The sequence below is a fragment of the Mytilus edulis genome, chromosome 11 (assembly GCF_963676685.1).
Source record: "Mytilus edulis chromosome 11, xbMytEdul2.2, whole genome shotgun sequence".
Taxonomy (NCBI): domain Eukaryota; kingdom Metazoa; phylum Mollusca; class Bivalvia; order Mytilida; family Mytilidae; genus Mytilus; species Mytilus edulis.
This window is the reverse complement of record NC_092354.1, coordinates 54,668,011-54,691,590: the sequence shown is the minus strand read 5'-3', so window position 1 is coordinate 54,691,590 and position 23,580 is coordinate 54,668,011. Positions and strand designations below refer to the sequence as shown.

The 23,580-nt window shown below is 31.6% G+C and overlaps 1 protein-coding gene across 1 annotated transcript in view; it reads left to right on the top strand.

The window, feature by feature from the left end:
• LOC139494385 (GTPase IMAP family member 8-like) overlaps positions 1-18,310 on the top strand; it is a 41,886-nt gene extending 23,576 nt beyond the window's left edge. The window contains exons 6-11 of the mRNA XM_071282549.1: positions 15-65; positions 2,286-2,336; positions 9,958-10,008; positions 12,890-13,909; positions 16,719-16,730; positions 17,685-18,310. Coding sequence (XP_071138650.1) covers positions 15-65; positions 2,286-2,336; positions 9,958-10,008; positions 12,890-13,909; positions 16,719-16,730; positions 17,685-18,310 — 1,811 coding nt within the window. The remainder of the gene's footprint in view (positions 1-14; positions 66-2,285; positions 2,337-9,957; positions 10,009-12,889; positions 13,910-16,718; positions 16,731-17,684) is intronic.
• Positions 18,311-23,580: the final 5,270 nt, after the last annotated feature.

Below are 23,580 nucleotides of genomic sequence, written 5' to 3'. Positions count from 1 at the left end.
TTTTTTAATTTAAGAATCTGGGAATGAGCAAGCAAACACTTCATCATGGAACAACCAGTATTGCGGTAAATATTTAAATAAGCGTGATCAGATAAGTAAAATACAAATGAAACAAACAAAAATTAACAGAAAACTATGACAATGTACATACTTGTTGAGTCTAGGGTTTTGTTATATATTCATCGGTTGTCACTTTGCCGATATAGAAAGTAAAATAGAGGCCCAAAGGAATACACAAACTCATTAGTCATGTTAGTCTTGAACAAACAATAATGCATAGAACAACAACAGGGCGATAGGATAAACAATGCCGACTGATTTTATATACTCCAGAAGGGTTATCAAATCTTTCTCACAATGTAACACCAGTCGTGTTACGTCAAAAGTAGATCAAATGAATACATGTTTGCACAGCAAACGGAAAAAAAATGAAATCAGGAATACGCCAATTTATAAATACAGCGAACTGTAAAGCGTTTCATATAATCTAAATATCAATTTATTATTGTTAATATCTAGAACATACATTGACATGCTATGCATCTTGACAGAATATTGGTTTATCAAAAAATGGAACGGTTGTAAGTTTATTGCAAACTCATAACAAAAATTGGAGTTTTTTTTCATCCACATAATGGCTAACTTAAATCACTTTTTTTTTGTTTTTTAAATACATGTAGTTATTTTTTTCTCAATCTTAGTTCATGCAATTGTATTGTTTAAAAGACGTCAGAGGGGAAAACTTTGTTTTTATTGCGCAAGTGCTCACAACATTTTATCAGTAAAATAAAGTTATTCCTCATATGAATTCCTCTAATCCATAATAATACTTAAACATATTAGCGTAAATGTTGTGAATTTCTATTTAGTATACCTATTTCATTTTTCAAAGTCAACAAGCCTAATACGCAATACGCAAACGTTATATCGGGATCCTATAGACAATGAAAGATAAAACAGGTCAGGTATCAGAGAATTTGTCAAATGTAATAAGTGTAAACAATTAGGAATCTTTAATGATTGCCAAAAAAAAGGAAACAACGAATTTAAAGTATGCAAACCCGACACGGGCACAATTGGACCAAATCTACATACGATATCCACCGTAGAACATGTTCAAGTTTGCATTTGTCTTTTTTTCAATTTAAGAATCTGGGAATGAGTCAGCAAACACTTCATCATGGAACAACCAGTATTACGGTGAATATTTAAATGAGAGTGATCAGATAAGTTAAATACAAATGAAACAAACAAAAATTAACAGAAAACCATGACAATGTACATACTCGTTGAGTCTAGGGTTTTGTTATATATTCATCGGTTGTCACTTTGCCGATATAGAAAGTAAAATAGAGGCCCAAAGGAATACACAAACTCATTAGTCATGTTAGTCTTGAACAAACGACAATGCATAGAACAACAACAAGGCGATACGAATAACAATGCCGACTTAATTTATATAGTCCAGAAGGGTTATCAAATCTTCCTCACAATGTAACACCAGTCGTGTTACGTTAAAAGTAGATCAAATGAATACATGTTTGCACAGCAAACGAAAAAAAAAATGAAATCAGGAATACGCCAATTTATAAATACAGCGAACCGCAAAGCGTTTCATATAATCTAAATTTCAATTTATTATTGTTAATATCTAGAACATACATTGACATGCTATGCATCTTGACAGAATAATGGTTTTATCAAAAAATGGAACGGTTGTAAGTTTATTGCCAACTCATAAAAAAATTGGAGTTTTTTTATCTACATAATGGCTAACTTAAATCACTTTTTTTTGTTTTTTAAATACATGTAGTTATTTTATTCTCTATCTTATTTCATGCAATTTTATTGTTTAAAAGACGTCAGAGGGTAACACTTTATTTTTTATTGTGCAAGTGCTTACAACATTTTATCAGTAAAATAAAGTTATTCCTCATATGAATTCCTCTAATCCATAATAATACTTTAACATATTAGCGTAAACGTTGTGAATTTCTATCATGTATTCCTATTTCATTTTTCAAAGTCAACAAGCTTAATACGCATTACGCAAACTTTATATCGGGATCATATAGACAATGAAAGATAAAACAGGTCAGGTATCAGAGAATTTGTCAAATGTAATAAGTGTAAACAATTATGAAATTTTAATGAATGCCAAAAAAAGGAAACAACGAATTAAAAGTATGCAAACCCGACACGGGCACAATTGGACCAAATCTACATACGATATCCACCGTAGAACATGTTCAAGTTTGCATTTTACTTTTTTTTTTCAATTTAAGAATCTGGGAATGAGCCAGCAAAAACTTCATCATGGAACAACCAGTATTACGGTAAATATTTAAATAAGCGTGATCAGATAAGTTAAATACAAATGAAACAAACAAAAATTAACAGACAACTATGACAATGTACATACTTGTTGAGTCTAGGGTTTTGTTATATATTCATCGGTTGTCACTTTGCTGATATAGAAAGTAAAATAGAGGCCCAAAGGAATACACAAACTCATTAGTCATGTTAGTCTTGAACAAACGACAATGCATAGAACAAAAAAATGGAACGGTTGTAAGTTTATTGCCAACTCATAAAAAAGTTAAAGTTTTTTTTATCCATATAATGGCTAACTTTAATCACTTTTCTTTTTTTTAAGCACATGTAGTTATTTTTTTCTCAATCTTATTTCATGCAATTGTATTGTTTAAAAGACGTCAGAGGGGAAAACTATATTTTTATTGTGCAAGTGCTCACAACATTTTATCAGTAAAATAAAGAAATTACTCATATGAATTCCTCTAATCCATAATAATACTTTCACATACTAGCGTAAATGATGTGAATTTCTATCAAGTATTCCTATTTCATGTTTCAAGTTCAACAAGTTTAATACGCATTATGCAAACGTTATATCGGGATCATATAGACAATGAAAGATAAAACAGGCCAGGAGTCAAAGGATTTGTCAAATGTAATAAGTGTAAACAATTAGGAAATTTTAGTGAATACCAAAAAAAGGAAACAACGTATTAAAAGTGTGCAAACCCGATACGGGCACAATTGGTTATACTTGTATTACGTGTGATACATATAAATATCTCGATTCATTTGAAAAAGACTATTCCCATGGGCCCTGCATATATACCTTATTAATCAATGAAATATATTCAAAACTACATAACATTGAGAATCGAAATAGGGAATAGGTTAAAGGGACAAAAATCAGACCAAATGGGCAGAAAAAAACCTTTATTTTTGTTTATAAGGAGTATTTGCTGATTTATCATTCGGTGTTTTTTAATTGTTAAAAAAAGAATGTTGAAGTATTGCTTTACTATGGACTTTTAAGACAAGAGTACATATTTAGATACATTTAATAGTGTACATGTGTCTGCTTTTACTAACCGTGACTTGGAGGGAGAGTTGTCTCATTGGCTCTCATACCACATCTTCTTAAATCTTTAGATAGTTTACGCACATACGTACAAAAGTTGTATTAAAAACAGTCAATGGAACTATGTTTACATTAAACAACAGAGAAGAACATCATGTTGTTATATTGTATATGTTTGACGTCATTTTCATTGTACATATTGATATGGTTGATTATATACATGTCGGGACTCAGCAAAAGTGAATTATGACTGGAGTGAGACAATCTTTATCAGTCAATGAACCTCCCTTAGTAACAAATAGTATTAGAACAATCATTTATTATAAATGATTTTGATGACTAACACTAACACTAACACATCAAAACATACAATAATATATAACTGGAATATACTTACTCATCAATTGAATGCCGAGAAAAACATCATAAAACAGAGCATACATTGAGACGTTAATATTTCGATAATCTCTTGTTCGTGATATTGCACGGTTAAAAGCGACTATGTTTAAAACGTATTCATTTAAAACTATGTTATAAGACCAGGTTCAATTTGATACACGGTAAGTAGTGGTGTTACGTTCCTTCAAGAAAATATTACAGTGTTAATAAAAATCTGAAACGTATCGCATCGACAACAGATGGCGAAATGAATGATGAAGGAGTAAAAAAAATAAAGATTTCATTGAAAGCAAGCTCGTTGTTACTTTTGCTCACCTTTGTTATTTGTATAGATCAACAAGTAATGGTCATTTGAAATTTACTGACCCCATATATATCGTATAAGGTCAATACAGTCAATATTGTATTTCTTTTAGTAAGACATCTTTCAGCTGATCAAATTTATTTTTCATTGCCAAAGAGATGTATCCTGAACAGACTGGCGTGATTTTAGGTGTTAAAGCAAGAATATTGAAATAAATTGATAAGGTTTGATTGCCAATGAATCATTTCTCCATGTCACAATGTCAACCGACTTGTTTAAACAATCCAAATAGGATAGTCGACAGTCTTATCTATATATGAACCCAGTTACGACAAAAGCATGTCTACCATATCTACAAACGATATCCATCGTAGAACATGTTCAAGTTTGCATTTGTCTTTTTTTTTAAATTTAAGAATCTGTGAATGAGCCAGCAAACACTTTATCATGGAACAACCAGTATTACGGTAAATATTTAAATAAGCGTGATCAGATAAGTTAAATACAAATGAAACAAACACAAGTTAACAGAAAACTATGACAATGTACTTACTTGTTGCGTCTAGGGTTTTGTTATATATTCATCGGTTGTTACTTTGCCGCTATAGAAAGTAAAAGAGAGGCCACAAGGAATACACAAACTCATAAGTCATGTTAGTCTTGAACGACAATGCATAGAACAACAACAATGCGATACGATAAACAATTCCGACTGATTTTATATACTCCAGAAGGGTTATCAAATCTTCCTCACAGTGTAACACCTGTCCTGTTTCATTAAAGTATATACAATGAATACATGTTTGCACAGCAAACAAAAAAAAACAAATGAAATCACGAACACACCAAAATATAAATACTGTGAATAGCGAAGCGTTTTATATAATTCAAATTTCAATTGATTATTGTTAAAAATTAGAAGATACATTGCAACGCTATGCATCATGACAGAATATTGGATTATCAACAAATGGAACGGTTCTAAGATTATTGCCAACTTATACAAAATTATGAGTATTTTATATCCACATAATGGCTATTAAATCACTTATTTTGTTTTTATTTTTTAATTACATGTAGTTATTTTTTGAATCTTATTACATGTAATTCTGCTGTTAAAAAGACGTCAGAGGGGGAAACTATATTTTTATTGTTCAAGTGCTCATGATAGTCATGTTTAAAATTGAGAATGGAAATCGGGAATGTGCCAAAGAGAAAACATCCCGATGATAGAGCAGACAACAGCCGAAGATCACCGATGGGTCTGCAATGCAGCGAGAAGCTCCCGCACCCAGAGGAGCTGGCTCCTAAACAAATCTTTTAATATTTCAGTGATGATTAAAGTCATACTAAACTCTGATTTATAAATCATAAAACACTAACAAAGGTCCGAGGCTCCTGACTTTGGAAAGGCGCAAAAATGCGGCGGGGTTACACATGTGTTTTGATATTTCAACCATCCCCCTATACATCTAGCTAATGTAGAAAAACAAACGCACAACAATACGCATAGTAAAACTTAGTTTATGGGAAGTCCGAGTCCGATTTCACAATTGGTAACAAAAGAATCTAAACAAAATGAGAATATTATATAAATTAACAAAAGACTACTAGCAGTTAATGACACTACAGCTCCAGACCGCAATAAATCTGATTGAAAGATTATGTCTTCATCATATGAATATCAAAAACAATCCCTCCCGTTACGGATGTTTAGTTTTATACCATCATAAAATATATGAGAAGAACAAAAGCCAACAACTGGGTTTAGAATATATATGTTAAATTTCGATGCAAAGACCCTATAAGTGAATCAATATTAAAGCCAAAATATGCAATATTTAATGACCTGACAACAGTATCGTAACTATATCCCTTCATAATAAGTCTGCTTACAGGTTTTGTTAGCTTTTGCGGTGAATACTGACATTTTTGTTCTTTGTAAAGAATATTACCATAAGAATTGGTGTGAAATACCTGAACGTATAACGTGTCTGCATGTTGAACAAAATTTACGAATGATGTCCTTGTACCGATGATAAAATTTAGAACATATTTTGATCAGTTTGAGATATTGAAAACCCAGGTGTAATATTTTTTTCAGTAATACAAAAAAATATCTCGCCAAAATCTGATACGTTGTGAAAACGCGAGCGAATCCTACAAGTTGAGATATATAAACACCATAAGATAATGACAAGGGAACGTCACCATTTAAAAATGGATAATTAACTATAAGAAATGAAAAATCATCTCTTCTATTATAAATTTCCCGTTAATGATCAAGATATCAAGATCGAGAAAAAGAGAAGTGTTCATTAATAGTATTTAATTTATTCAACGTTAGTTCAACAGGATAAATGTCTTTAGTATACATACTGAAGTCGTCATTTTTGAGAGCCAATATATCATCCAGATATCTAAAAGTATTGTTAAATATTTGTAACAGATGTTGTTTCGACGGGTTTTTGCTTTTTTTTTTTTTTTTTTTATTGCTTTCTTTGCGTTTACATCAACTGTCTTGCAATGTCATGATTTCAAATAGACTATTAGTCTTTATTGTTGGTGTTTATTGCTGTTTTCCGCCTTTTCGTCTATATCGTAAGAGTCCATTTTTTTTAGGTTGTAGGAAATCATTGGTATCTCGGACTGTCTGCATGCAAGCTATCCTCATAGTAAATAAAGAACGTATTCAAACGCACTAAATACTGGTGGGATTAGAACATACAACATCAGTGTTTCTTGGCTAGTAATAGTTGTAGATCTATTTTGACTACTGAGCTACCATCGTCCCCAAAATATACTTGGTTCATGTAGCAATACCCTAACTGATAACCATATAAAGCAGAACTTAGTTGCAGTATTTCAATGTAAAATTCAATCTGAGTTTACATTTAATAGCATTACATGTTGATAAAGTCTTGATCACTAACGCAGCGAATCATTTGTGTTTAAAAACTTGTTAACTATCAGAGAATTACATCTTTTTGAATTTGGTTCTGTACAAGCATATTACTTTTACAGCCTATTTCATGAGATGATTTGTTAGCTTGTTTTTCTTATTGTTTTCTAACCTGAACTCGACCGTGACTGAAATAATGTTTCGTTGCAGATGAATTAGAAAAAACAAGGCAACAGTTTCGTCATGCGAGAATTGATGAAGGTAAATTTATTCAAACAAAATATCACAACAAATGGCTTGTTGCCCTTTGAGAAAGTGTTCTTTCTGACTTTTGACGAGAATCTATGACTTTATGGGAATTAACACATTATAAATACTTGCATTACAAGTTAGTATACCAGATCCGCTATTCGTCGTCAAAAAATAATTCGTAAATCTCAAATCAAATTAATTTGAAAATAAACAGATAAAGAAGGAGGAGAGGATCGAACATTCTGAAAGTTTGGCAGATATCACCTATAAGACTTTTTCTGAGGTAGAACATTATTAAGGTTATGATTTTTTTTTAACTAAATATGCTTTTGAAGGCCGTATATTGACCTATAATGGTTTACTTTTATAAATTGTTATTTGGATGGAGAGTTGTCTCATTGGCACTCACACCACATCTTCCTATATCTATTTAAATAGATTATTTCAAATAGTTACAATCATAATGATTGCAAAGAAAATTCAAATCAATATAGACTCGCTTTCTACTGAAAACAAACTTAAATATAAGTATATTAAGATTCCAAAAAAGAAAAGCAATTTTTTAAAAATAAAACACATTTGCCTTACTCTTGACGGACCAATAGTTGCTTATATACAATTCTCTAGTTTTTATTGTAAACCATCTTGGTAAACCTATAAAATTGTATACGCTACCTCTTAACAAAGTATGTTGTTCTAAAGCTAAACAAGACTATCTGTATTAACCTTTTCTTTATTTTTACTATTAAGAGTAAATAAATACAAATGACATATCTAAAGTCATATGACTCGGAAAAACTGGTGAAAATAATATTAATCTAATTATTGAACCAATGCATGCATATATCATAAACTAAGTCCTCTGTGAACGATTTAATTTTTGTTCACGTATCCAGATTATGTTTTCGTCAAAAAATATTTTACTATGTCAGTGTTTTTGTGCAAAAATGGCAGACAACTAATGATCGAGTTTTGATACCGAAATTAACCGCTTGTCAACATTGTCAAAAATCAAGCATAATCGAAGGTAAGCAAGCTTATTAAAATGATAAAAACTTTTAAATTGAAAAAAGTAAAGTATTTTCTTCAGAAAAAAAATGTATGTATACAAGTTTCATAATATAAACCGACGATTTTTTTAAATAAAAAAAATGTATGCATCATATTTTTGTTAATTGAAGTTTCATTTGACTATTGATTAATAAGCGTTCGTTGATGTCACTTAAAATCAAATGCATCCGCCAGTAATAAAATTCAACTATTTTCCTTTGAAAACATAAGCAAATCAAGTAAGAGGCAATGCAGCAAAACTACATTTGTTTTAACACTCTTGACAAAGACATAACATAATGTTTGCAGTTTATCGCAAAAAAAAACAATATATGAAATTCTATTTCATGATACAACCAAGTTGATTCCCCTACCCCGTCTCTAAAAGCAATACCTGTACATTCTTTTGAATGCGCACTTATATAGATATGTTGGTTTAAGATTAATGGCAGTTGTATCAAACACGTTCATACAGCTCACGAAAAAGTATTTGTTCTTGTTGAGATACTGTCCAATTCATATTTTATTTATATTTAATCCAACATTGGCGCAAGCATTAGCTTTTCATTTGTATTTTAAACTAAACCATGATTCAATGTTGCATATCCCTAAATTCAAATAAGCATTCTAGAGGTTATTGCTTACTTCAAAAGCGTTAACATTGTTGAGTTAATTGTCAACTTTGTGATTTGTTTTATTAAAGTTTGTTTTAAACATCAATGTTTATCTCTTTAAAAGGTCTGTTTCTCGGAAATTACTACTAACCATGATATTGTATACTAAACATGAATTATTCATGGAAGTTTGAAATATTGTTTTAGTCTTCCAATCTAAAATTGTACATTATGTCTTGATATATGTAGGCGGGAAATATAAGATAGTTCGGATATTACTAAAAATAGAAAACTTCGAACGCCTGTACTTTCAAAATGTAAATCTTAATTTCATCATTTGAATTGTGGTGTTTATTATAGTATTTGATAGAAAAAGTGAAGTTATTGTAAACAGGATGAATACAAATTCAAAATATGGATGTCAAGGTGAATTTTATTTCGTTCAAAGTGTATAAATCAAATGTCTAAAATTATCAAGATTCCAAATCTTTGATATTTGATAGACAATTTTCAATGCTAATTTCAGTCTTATATAAAGAGTCCGTTTTTGTTGGTTGAGGAAAACATAGTCTAACGCGAACCACTGACTGTCTGTATGGAAACTAAAAACCCTAGCTAATCAAGTACTTATTCGTACGAACAAACATGAATGGGGTTAGATTTTACAACATAAGGGTTTTCAGGCTATGGATGACTGTAGAAAAACTATTTACAGTACTTAGCTACCAACACCACTAAATGTTATATGTATTACTACCCGAAATGACAACCACAATAATCAAAACTGAGTTTGAGTATGATTATTCAATTTGAGTCTAAATTTCATCACAGGTTTATATAATCTCAACCATAAATGCATCGAAATATTTGCTGTATCAAATAAAGTATAAAGTCAGAGAATGACATTTTTTTTAATTTGGGTTTTATACAAAGTTTATCATTTTAATTTGAAAGGTTATTTTCAGAAGATAGTTTGTTAGCTTATCCTTCTGACTTTTGTTAACCTTACCCTGATCGTTACTGAAATAATATTTCATTGCAGGTCATTTAGACAAGAGGAAACACTCATCACGTCAGTCAAGAAAAATAGGAGGTAAATACACGTTTTATTCAAAAGATAGAAAAAAACTAATGCATTGATGTCTTTTGAAAGAGTGATCACTTCTGACTATGACTAATGACGAGAATCATAGTTTAACCTCCATTTATATATATCCCCTATAAGTATTTCTTAAATGTGCACTTTCCCCCAACAATTGCATAATGTATCTTTGGTTCAATTAAGAAATATTTGGCATTAGTAAGTTTTATCCTGTCTAGTTCTATATACACAACTTCACATAACGTTCAATTGCATATAAGAAGATAACCAATTTAGAGTTAACCAATCGAATTTTCACCACTGTTTTACTTGTGTACAATCTTTAGTAACCCTGTAATCCTAAGTATAGTGGTGCTTTGGAATACCCCAGATGTACCTTTATGACCCAGACATTTTGTACTGTAATGAAATGTAGGATTTATGACCTACAACTTTCAAATTGGTACCAAATTTCGTATGCAAAACGCGTTTGACGTAACATATAAAACCGCAAGTGAAGACGAATACGAAGATGAGTAGCAATGACAACAAACACAATGTTCCGAAAATTTGAAGATTACAGCTATGAGACGTGGGGTAGATCACTCTCGGTATTTTGAAAATTCAAACTGTAGATAGACCAATACCCAGTTATAACTTATGATAATTTTAATGATAACTGATATCAACATAAAAGGCCTGATATCTACTGAAAAAAGACTTGCAAATATGTGATTATACAATTAACTAGCTTGTTGGGGAATTTTGGATTTTTATTGAACATTTTGAACACATATTTTTTTTATTTTTATTTTTATCAGTAGCAAAACGATTTGTAATTGTAAAAATTATATTTTCTTTTTACATTTAACTATATATCCGGCAGTTTTGTAAATATTAACTAAAACTGAAAATGGACTATTGCTTGTCAGAGACGCCATTTTGTATGGTATCAGCAAATTTAATTTCATAGTTTATGTCATCTCTAAATAAGGCCGTGTTCACATCAAACGCCATGTACAGTAAACATGTTTACCATCATCTAATGTAATGTACACTGGTATAACATTAAATTTGTAAACATCCATACACCCGGTTTAACTATCTGTACATGATATTTGCTAAACTGAAGTGTTTTTTTTTCTAAAAATGGAATTCAATTTTGAGTTTTGTCTGTGAGATTCAACATGGTTTGACCCATGTATTTGTTTTACAGAAAGGTATCTCAAGGCACAGTCTTTTTTGTTAGTTCTGTTGTTGAAGTTAATCGATCATCAATTTTTCACTAGAACTACGCGCCATCAATATTCTTAATCTTATATATTCAAGTCATTCGTATTTATAACGATTTTGATACAACAACAATAGCCAGTGCTGGCATGAACACACTGGTTTTGTTTTATTGAAATATCCTGTTATAAACATTTTGAAATCATTTAAAATATTGGACTGTATCTCCCCTTGACGGGATTTGGATATACTTTTTATCTTTGTTGGTGTATAGCTCTGTGTCCTCTTAACAAGCTGTGCGTTAGTTCGAACCTTGTTTTATCATCATATTATAGCATGTATATTAGGTTATACGAATTTGGAAATACTTAAGTTTCTTTTTTCTTAACACATAAACGATTTTATAACAAATGTATTTCAAATATTCTGAAATCGAGACAACCGCGAAACATCAGTGAATAATACAATTAAAGTCTGTAACCCATAAGACAAACTTACTAGATGTGTACAGTTAGCCGTCGATAAATTTGTTGGGTAACTTAATTTTATATCATACATTAAACTTTCTTTTATGATTAGAAAGTAATTGAACTCGAGGAGAAGTATGTGTTCGTAAATTTGTGCCTAAGAAACAATAACGACTACGTATAATCATCAGTCAATGCCATTTATATAGTAGCCGATTACATGGTATGAGTTTTTCTCATTGTTGAATGCATTACGTTTGCCTAGCATTCCTTACATTCATTTCATTTGAACTTAATTGGATAGTTGTACCATACTTTTGTTAGCAATACACAGTTAGGAAAAAAAATTGACACTCATAATTTTTAAACACCCCCTTTATCTTCTTTAATCACTAAGAAGACTATATCATTCCTCAAATATCTAAAAATCTATTTTATTGTACAGAAACTTTCATACTTAAAACATTCACAATGGCCATAATGCGAAACTAAACTTCTACCTGTGTTTTGCTACCTTTATCAAAACTTAACAAGAGATTTTTGAATTCGTGTTCCCAAAATCTATAAATATTGATTTTTGACTTTTTCAGTATTTTAGACTGTTTCTTTTGTTCTAAAGATAATGAAGCAAGCAGCTGTAGTTTCATTTTGTTTTAGACTTTGCAAAGTCCGTTTTTTTTTTCTAATGGAAATACTGGCCTTTTTTATTTTTTTAACGGACTTCGGACATATTCAACCTTGATAAAAGCATGTATGATGTTATCTATGTATATGTGCGACAAAGACGTGAACTTTGTGAAAATTGCAGCGTTGGATATCTTTTTGTACAGTATATAAATATTGGCCGTTGTTTTTTTATTTTAATGGTTTTACACTAGTAATTGTTTGTCCCTTTATACATGTAGTTTACTGTTCAGTTCGGTACGTTTCTTCTGTTAAATATACCAAAAAACTTTTCAATAATATTCGAAAAAAATGTATAGTCACCAGCTGTGTTATTGTTGTTCTTTCCCTTGTTTTATCAACATTAGGTGAACATGTTAACATGCTCTCCAACTTTATGTTTATAAATATTTTGTTATGAGCGTCACTGATGAGTCTTATGAAGACGAAACGCGCGTCTGGCGTACTAAATTATAATCCTAGTACTTTTGATAACTATTAAGTAAATATATGATAAACAATATTTCTTTCAGACGTCAGTTCAATAGAAAATGAAATAAGGATTGTTCTAATTGGACGCACTGGATCTGGTAAGAGTGCAACTGGAAACACAATACTTGGTTTTGATAAATTTCGATCTTGTCCATCCGGTACATCTTTGACGAAAAAATGTCAAATAGGTGCAACATGCCACAGCAGAAATAGTGTTTTAGTAGTCGATACACCAGGCATGTTTGACACTGATATGACAAATAAAAGAGTTTTACAAGAAGTGGTAAAGTGTGTTGGTATGACATCCCCTGGACCGCATGCCTTTATATTGGTTGTGAGTGTTGGTCGCTTCACAGAAGAAGAAGAAAATACTGTCAATCTGTTTATAAAACACTTCAGCGAGGAAATACTGAACTATATGATAGTACTTTTTACTCGGCGAGATGATATTGAAAAATCATCCATCTCTATAAAAGATTACATCAGGCGAGTCCCTAAGTCGCTTAAACACATAATCCATCGCTGTGGAAATCGTTATATTGCATTCGACAACAATGCTATAGGTAAAGAGAAAATATTGCAAGTAAAGAGTTTGATAAATTTGATCAAAGCAACGGTTCGTCTGAATGGTGGATCGTTTTACTCAAATGCAATGTATAAAGCTGCAGAGGCTAAAATTAAGCAATTAATGGAGATTGAACGAAGAAAAATTAATATGAAATATGAGAAAGAGAAGGCAGAATTAGTAGAACATGTTTCTAGACCTCTTTACAACACCATTACACAAAATCAAAAACAAATAAAAAAACTACAAATGCAACAGGAAGAAATTACAGAACAGCACAATAGTGAACGACAGCTGCAAATTCCTGATCAAAGAAATGAACCTTCGGAAAATGAACTACGATCAAAGATTCGAACGAAAATCCAGAAAGAAGACAAAAGTGTTCTCAAATCGTTTTGTGGTGCTTTAAACAGTGCATGCACGGGTGCACTTACAGGTGCATCAGTTGGTTCAGTCGCTGGTCCTATAGGTGCTACAATTGGAGCAGTAGTTGGTGGTATTTTCGGCTTTTTCAAAGGCTTATTTGACTAATTATTAAAGCTTGTAACCTTTTTTAACATACCTTTGTGTGTTCGTACACTTAATGTGAATAGCAAATTAAAAAGTGCATATAGTTTCGTTTTTATAGTTATATATACATATACTTTTCTAATTATTCGTCAATTTATCCCTTTCTGCACCCATTGTATAAAAAAAAATCAATGTGTGGTTCGTTTGATCTCAGTTCTTCGTTGGTTAAAATCGGATTATGACGTCGAATTTCCTTGCTTTCCTCTAAATTTCCTATTGTGACGGCATGAAAAAAGGCGACCATGCCTGATGACGTCACATAGAAAGAACACATCTTTTTGCAGATCATTCGAAAAGAAGGAAAACGTTTGCCTGCATATTGTTTGAAAATCATTAGAGAAACAGATTCTACCACCAAATCTCGTGTAATACGATATTTATCCACTCTCGACAGTTAAATTTTAAATATTTAAAACGCTCGACGAGCCTCGCGTTTTAAGTTTGAAAATTTATCTTTCTTGAGTGGATAAATATCGTATCACACTCGATGCAGTGGTAGAATCTATATATATACATTATAAATATATATGAATTATGACCAATGTATCAATAAAAAGGTTACTTTAACGGATTCCTATAGGTTTGTCTTTTTCCGTCTGGTAAATTAATTTTAGTTTTATACGGACATTTTGACATCAGCATAATCAGTAATTTTGGAACACAAAATTGTTCACTGGTGTTTGATATTAGCCATATTGCATTCTTATCTTCTGCGATTAATTCAGAACTGTTAATTAAACAAAATTCTGATCAAGTCAGTTCTGCTTATTTAGAACAGTTTAGTTGATGCTGATGTGTGCAGTTAAATTATTACAACTGTACTGTCTGACAAAAGATCTAAATGGACTGCGAGTGCAATTCCAGAATGATACTTGATGTACGACAGTTTATAGAATGAAAATTCAAAAAGAGACCGAAAAGGAGTTAATGTTTAGTAAAGTTGTGTAAGACCTTTTACAAAATAGTTTTACTAGTGATCCGGTTTTTGTTAATCAAATGATAAAAGGAAAGGTATCACCAGGCAACCAAAAGCTTTATTGTCTAAGCCTAGGTTGTCGAGTGGTTTAGCACGAAATGTTTTTTTTTACATGCACACGTATAAAAATTGCGGTGTTTATTAAACGCAACCATAAGTTGCTACAAACATGCTAGCATAAGACATTATATTGGGCTACCTGTAACGAATTTTATTTTTTCATATTATAATTTTTAGTGGAGTTCGTGTTGTTTCTTAATTATTATTTATAACTGTTCATGTAAATGTCCTTTGGTTTTGTGAGTCTTTGTTTACTCCTTGTTTTTGATTGTTATTATCTCTTAGCACCATTTGATGTGACAGCAACAGATGGTAGAAAGATAGCAAGGGTTATTTAAAAATTAACTGACAACGTTTTGACTTCAAAAGAATACGACAAACATACAAACAGTAATACATAAAACGCAACAAACAAAGCGAAAGACAAAACAACGTCTTGTTTCTATATCTTAATAGCATATGTTCGTATTCCGGAGAGGGAAGAACAAACAATTGCTTTTCAATTGCTGTGCTTATATTTGGAGTAGTTGTGAAAATGTGCCTTTTATCCCCTTCACTTGCGATCCGATGGATGGATATGTGGTAAAGTCACTTGTTTAAACTGCCATATATAACCCTATTAACACTCCATATGTCGATTAAAAACAAATAGACGGTGGAGCAGAAACAGATATGCGCATCAAAAATAAAAAAAAACAAAAAACACCAAATTTTGAAAAAGTGAGAAAAAAATGAAACTCAATAGATATTTAATGAAATAACAAAATCTTTATTCATATGATGTAAAGTGAATCCTAACAATTTATTCTTTGTTCTTAAAAAAAAATTATACGAATTAAAACAGAAATACCATTATATAGTTATAAAATCATAACGTGAATTGTAGTCATAGGGCTTGAGTGTGTATACTGGGAGTATATGTCTCCAAGTTGCTACAATAGTCAAAGGCTTGTATCTCCTATCTGCATTTCCTTGATAATGAAGCAATGAAGCTTTTGAACCAAGAGAACCAAGATTCCAATTGATGAAGTCTCAATCATGCCTTCGTAAGTTTTACACACAATATCGCTACGGTTAGCCGTTATATAATAACAGTTTTACAGATGATTACGGATACGTCCTTTTTTCAAAATGTGGAATATCAAATTTGCTACAGTATTTTTACTAACATGAGCAAAACGACAATTGCAACATGTAAAGCAGTCCAGCTTTCCACTTTCTATGTTGTTTGTGTTTTGTTCTTGGTCTTTTTGTACAAATTAAACAAAAAATGTCTTGCTTATATAGTTATCAAAGGTACCGGGATTATAATTTAGTACGCCAGACGCGCGTTCCGTCTACATAAGACTCATCAGTGACGCTCAAGTACAAAATTGAAGAGCATTTGGGGTCCAAAATTCCAAAAAATTGTGCCAAATACGACTAAAGTAATCTGTGCCTGGGATAAGAAAAACCTTACTTTTTCGATAAATTCAAAGTTTTATAAATAGGAAATTAATAAAAAAAAAAACGACCACATTATTGATATTCATGTCAACCCCGAAGCCTTTACTACTGGTCTGGTGATACCCTCGGGGATGAAACGTACACCAGTAGTGACATCGAACCAGTGGTTTAAATAGTTATCAAAGGTACCAGTATTTTAATTTAGAACGCCAGTATTTCTTTTGATATTATGCTAAATATATTTTGATTCCAGAAGTATTAAGAAGTAAGTACAGATTATAGCATGCCGTTTTCCATATTGGCCTTGTTATCATCCCGAGACTCCCATATCGGCCTCGAGGGATGATACCAGGGCTAATATGGAAAAGACATGTAACCTATTTATCACATATTAAGTTTTGCAAAATTGAGAGCAAAACAAATCAATAATAACAGTTGAATGAAACATAACTGATAAAATCTTTATCACAAAAGTGTTAAAAATAGTCGTTAAGTACGGAATGTCATTTGGAATCAGGGCACAATAACCAATAACCTCTTATTTTCCTCGGGCAATTTTGAGGTTATTGCACAATGACGTCACGTCATTTGGAATTAGGCCACAATAACTAATAATCTTTTTTTTTGCCCCGGGCAATTTTTGGGTTATCGCATATGCAAAACCCAACGTATTTGTAACAAATACGTGATAACTGACTTTATTTTATCGTCATGATATAATATATCTCAATTTGCAATCAAACTCAGCATATGACAGTATTTTATTAGCATATATATATACGATGCTGTTGTTATGTTTATATATGCAGTCTATTTGCAGTAAGTTATTGTAGACCTGGTAGAAGAATAATTAATCAAACATTTTGTTTTTTTAAATTTTTGAATTGGAAACACGTTTGCAGAAATCTCAGGATATATTAAAGGTATTGGAACAAAACAAAATCAAGGGGTTTGAAATGCACTTAATACACTGTGTAGAAATTTAAATTCACAATAATACTGTTAATTCAGATATTATTGCAGTGCTTTGATTTATGCAAATAATGGGACCATACACTTACAAGTATGACAGTAATAAGATCTCAAATATATATACATATATTTGTCTGTAGCTTTTTCCTAAAATTACAATAATTCAAATCTTGTATAATAATGTCGAGAAAAATAAGTTTATTTAGAATATGTTGTTGAGTTTATGATATCAATGTTTATATTTTAGACACTGTCAAACATTATGCAGATGATATTCGAATGACATTGATAGGTAGAACAGGTTCTGGAAAAAGTGCAACCGCAAATACTATTTTAGATCGTCAATTGTTTGTATCTGTTTCTTCCGGTAGTTCCGAAACAGACAAGTGCACAAAAGGAACAGTTATAAGGCATGGACAGCGCATTTTAGTTGTTGATACTCCTGGATTATTCGATACTAGCATGGAAGACTCAAAAGTTATCGACGCACTTACTGAATGTGTAAGAATTGCATCACCTGGTCCGAACGTTTTTCTACTTGTTATTAGAATTGGTAGATTCACGACCGAAGAAGAAAATACAGTTCGACGTCTTGTTAGTACCTTTGGAGAGGAAATGTTCCAGTTTACGATCATTATTTTTACCCGAATCGATGATCTTGTAGTCTCGAAAATGTCTATCAAAGAGTATATTAAGACAGTTCCACGTTATTTGAGAAGGGTTTTACGTCGCTGTAATCATCGATGTGTAGGATTTGATAATTGTGCAAATGGTGTGATAAAAAGAAATCAAGTTGATAATTTGTTTCAGATCATCGAACAAATGCTCCTTCAAAATTCAGGTTTGTGCTATGAAAAATCTTTTGGGAAATAGAAAACAAACATGAAAAGTATAGCACAGGAAATGAATTGTGAAAGTTATGTATTACTCAAGTGATCAAACCTGAATTATAACCAGTATTTCAACTTATTTAAATGCATATTGCTTCATGTTACATAACAGAAGCAGTCCTGTGTCTATACAATTAAATGAGAAGACCTCATATCATGTGTTGCTTATCTTCCTTCATCAATAAATTTATAAGCATGTCACTGTGCCCTTAAGGTACAATGTATATGTGCATTTATCATCCATGCTTATGCTTAATATTGAGTTTGCGTTATTTTTGGAAGAGACGAAAATATAGGCGTCCAGATATTGTTATATTTTTAATTATATAAAAAAATCCGTTTAGGACTGCTTTAAAATTACACACATTTTTCATCAACTCGAATGATTCAGCACCCTTTATCGTTCAGTGTATAGTACTTGGAGACAGGTTTAAACCAGATTGTGGGATATGTGATTTTAGTTCCGTTTCATTTACATAATGTGGTGCGCAATGATATCTCTTCAAAAGAAACACCATATATTGCACACATTACTACATGTTTCCTCCAATAAACGCATAACCATAAATATGATAGACTAGTGCCAAGGGAGATTATTCTTGATATATATGTTTTTTTCTATTTCATTTCATTTGTTAATAATTCAACATTGTACTTAAAAGCAAGTTATATAAAATGTGTTGTATCATCAACTTGAAAATTGTTTTAACAGATTTATATAGGTATCCACGTTTAAGAAATAATTGATGCAAGCTCTGTTATAGTTTTAACATGGGTAGGCATTATATTCGTGTTTATTTTTGCCCGAGCGATAGTGAAGGCTAAAATAACATGAATAGTATGCCTACCCATGGTAAAACTACAATATAGATTGCTTCCATCAATTATTTCGATTCTGATTAGGACAATTAAGGAAATATCTATGTCTGATGTATATAAGTGTACAGTGTTTGTGTAAGCCCTTCCATTAACTTTACTTTTATGTCTGTAAAAAAGCAAACGACTGGCTATGTGACTTTTCAGACGGAGGAGTTTGAACAGCCAGCATACAAAGGCTATCGTATCTAGGTCAAATATGTTAATTTCCATTTTCAACACATTACAGTCATAATAAATGAATTACTTACAACATCATTAAAGAGTTTGGAAGTGTTTTAAGCTAATGAAATATATTAGATGCATCATAATTTGATAAATCCATTATTCAGCAAAAGTCAATATACGGATATGCAAACAAATTTTATTGAATATAGAGCATGGGTTTATTCACAATTAAGCGAAAGAAGCACGTCAAATTAGAATTGAACATATTTTTCAATAATTATCGTCATCGGTGCTTTATTAAAAAACAAGCATAGCTTACATCTGATACTTTTTCGCTTTAGTTCTTTCGCATCAACCTTAGCTTTTCACAAAATTAATAACGTCGATTATGTTTGGTTTAATTAAATCATACACAGATGAAAATGTAAGAGTTAGTGTTTGTCAATTTCATTTTATAATTTCATATACAAGATTTTGTATTTTCAAACAAAGGAATTACGTTAACAATTAAACAATAATGTTGACCTTATAAGACTATCGAAAAACATTTTAAAACCTTTTATAACTTACCTGAAGAGATATTTGATTAGTGAAGAATGTATAAATTTTTTTTTATTGTTTTTTAAGATTCATATATTTATTGAAATCTTTACATTTGTTTAATACTTTAAAACATCGATTACTGGTACCTTGTACTGTCCTCGTTAACATTAGTAATGATATATATATTTAGCATATACTTATAGAAAATAATGGTATAATTGTACCCCATGATAAAACTTATTTGTACATATATGTATTCATTAAATTTGAAGAACTGCCTTAGCCGTGTGATATGACTTTTGTTATCAACTGCTTCTAGTTTATATCAATTGCTTCCGTTTCATATCAACTGCTTCCGGTTATTATCAACTGCTTCGGGTTATTATCGCATGCTTTGCTGTAACGTTATCAGATGACATTTCGACGTCATTCGGCAAATTCCGGAAAATATACCTCACTGGTACGTTTTTTTGTGGGAAACACAACAAAGTTGGATACAAAAAAAAATTAAGAATTAGGAAAATATGTTATTGAAAAATGGGAAAGAAACATAACAACAAAAGCATGTTTTTCAAAGTTTTTAAAATAGTTTGTGTCTGTATGTCTTCTGTTTAAGTATATGATAAAAAGAACATAACATGTCATTTTTCATATCAGACCCCTTATTAGCCCATGGTCAAAATCATCCCTTAAGCCTGTCGGCTCTCGGGTAGTTATCAAAGGTACCAGGATTATAATTTAGTACGCCAGACACCCGTTTCGTGTACATAAGACTCATCAGTGACGCTCATATCAAAATATTTATATAGCCAAACAAGTACGAAGTTGAAGAGCATTGCGGATCCAAAATTCCAAAAATTCGGCTAAGGTAATCTATGCCTGGGATAAGAAAATCCACAGTTTTTCATGACCTAGGGCTGATGAGCATGATGAGGGGTCTGATATGAAAAATGCCATGTTATAACCTATATATATATAAGAGTTAGTGGTTATTAGTAATATTATATAAATGTTGAATAAGTGAATAAAAAAAATGAAAAGGCTTAAGGATTGTTAACAATGTGTAATTTTGATAAATTAGCTCTTGTCTTCCTTAAATTTGCTCTTGATCATTATTTTTCCTACTAGGAATAAAACACGTGGTATCGAAAGTGAATCAAGACCAACTTTTTAATGGAGTTATGGTTCATAACGAACCTATTTGTGTACCTCCTTTGGTCTCCTGACGATGTTATTAATGATCAAATATATAAAACAGCGTATAAACATCGGCATAAAAAAATTGAAAACAACACGTTTATTAATTTCATGCGTTCGCCGCGCTTTTCTGGATTTGCCTTCATCAGGACCGCTGAAAGCTAAAACATTGAAAACCGAGGACGAACAAGTACCGAAACAGCTGAAAAGCTATATGACAAAACATACCTAAAAAACATATCCAAATAAAGCCAACTTTGCCTGAGGGAGTTGAAACTTAAGAGTCTTTATAATTTCAAATTAATCAACGGACAATTTTAGAAAGGTTTGTTATAAATCATGTCAGAACCTAAGAACTGACTACTGAGCTGATGATGGCCGCGGGAAATGATAGTCCATAACCAGAGGTATTGGCCCAGTGCTATATAAAAATAGAAAACCACACGTTTATTAATGTCATGCGACCGAAGGGCTTTTTTTTTTATTTACCTTCACCAGGAACGCTCAATGTCAAATATTTGAAATCCGAGGATGTATAAGTACCGAAACAGTTGAACAGCTATATGACAAAACATGCCTTTAAAAAGGCCAAATCTTCCCAAGGTCAACTTTGCGTGAGGAAGTTTAAACCTTTGTTTTTTTTGTAATTTCAAAAACACATTCTCAAGAACAACATAAGAAAGGCTTGTTATAAATCATGCCAGTACCGAAGTACTGACGTCTGAGCTGATAATATCCTTGGGGACTGATAGCCTACCAGCAGAGTTATTTTTTTACCTCCATCATAAGAATGACTTCCAACAACTAGAAAATATACAATACAATAATCACGCTGTATAACATTTAGCAGCTGCTATTAAAGTTCCATGTAAAAAAGTCGAATGTAACATTACTATGTGTGTTTGTTTGTTAGTTTTTTTGTTTTATTTTGCATATCATGATAAGATATATTCGTCAAAGAATACAGCTAATACATGTATATCATTGACACAGCAACCAAACCACAAAAGACCAACAATGTCTTCCACATGCAGAAAAGACATTGTATTGACTAGACTAGACTATCATAGATCAAGGATATCGTAACGTTAACTATTTCCCAAAGATTATCAACCGATAATTCCTCAAAAAATGTACATGTGTATTAAAAAATGATATTGCACTGACACGTGTAGTGTAAAACTATATATTCAATCAATTGAAGTACATGTACACAAGGTGTACGATACAAACAGTCCAGGATAAACAAAAACAATGGATAATATCAAACAAACCTAGTCTCATCTACACATATCGTAAATGCTTACTGTTTGTATTTTCCTCGTTTTTATTTACCAGTTTCAGTTTGATATCGATTTATGAGTTTGATATGTCTCTTGGTATCTTTTGCCTCTAAATTAGGAACATACAGCAAAATTGAATACCGTCTACACTTATATCAATTAGGCTATAGCACTTCCCTGTAGTCATGACATTTCAGAAAGACATAGCTGAGTATGCGGTACGCATTTTTCCATTCTTGAAGGCCGTACGGGGACCTATAGTTGTTAATGTCTGTGTTATGTGGTCTCTAGTGTAGAGATGTCTCATTGACAATCATACTGCACCCTCTTATTTTCATAGTCCTGTATAATACCTTAAAAGATTTTCTACGTAGAATTTACTTTACATAAAAACAATCAAATCAGAGGACAATTCAAAAGCTGTATGTTCCTTAATGCATGGGTGTAATACAGGAAATCATATATGCTGCTTTATAAAAGACAAGTCAAATACCATCTTTAAAATGTGGAACTTTAATCAATTGAGATTTTCAACGTGTGTGGTAGGATTTGTGTTCTGTATGAATACAGCATGGACATATAATGGAAACGGGAGTGTAACTTTTTGTAAAAGAGACAACAACCTCCGGAAAGAGGAGAACACAGTGCAAGGCCGCTACTACAACTAAGAAAAGACTAGAAAAAAATCCCGATCCTCCGGTGTACTTGTTTGTCATGCTGATGACCTTTATAGCTTGCTACATGGTTTGGGATTTGAGAAATAATAAATGTAATCGAGAAAACTACCAGTTTGATTAAAAAACAAAACGGAAAAATAGAAGAAAAAAACAAGAGCCTGACATATCTTTCAGGTACGTGAAGTTCAAATGTAGGTAGAACTTTTGTGTACTTAAAATATTATTAAGGTCGTCATGAATCTGTGTCAGGATGTTGAACTTTGTCTTGGAGCATACCTGATTACTGAAGGTCAAGGCACAGTAAATAGGCTGTCACAGATTTATTGGTTATCAGTGGCAAATATTACACGCAAAATCATGACTAAAACATATTTAGGCTACTATGATATGATACTTCACGCGTTTTCGTACTATTTTAGACATGTTACGAAAAGATAAAAAAAGAAGATGTGGTACAGTGGAGATCACTTCTAACCTCTCATTAAATCTGTCAGAATCTGTCAGGAGAA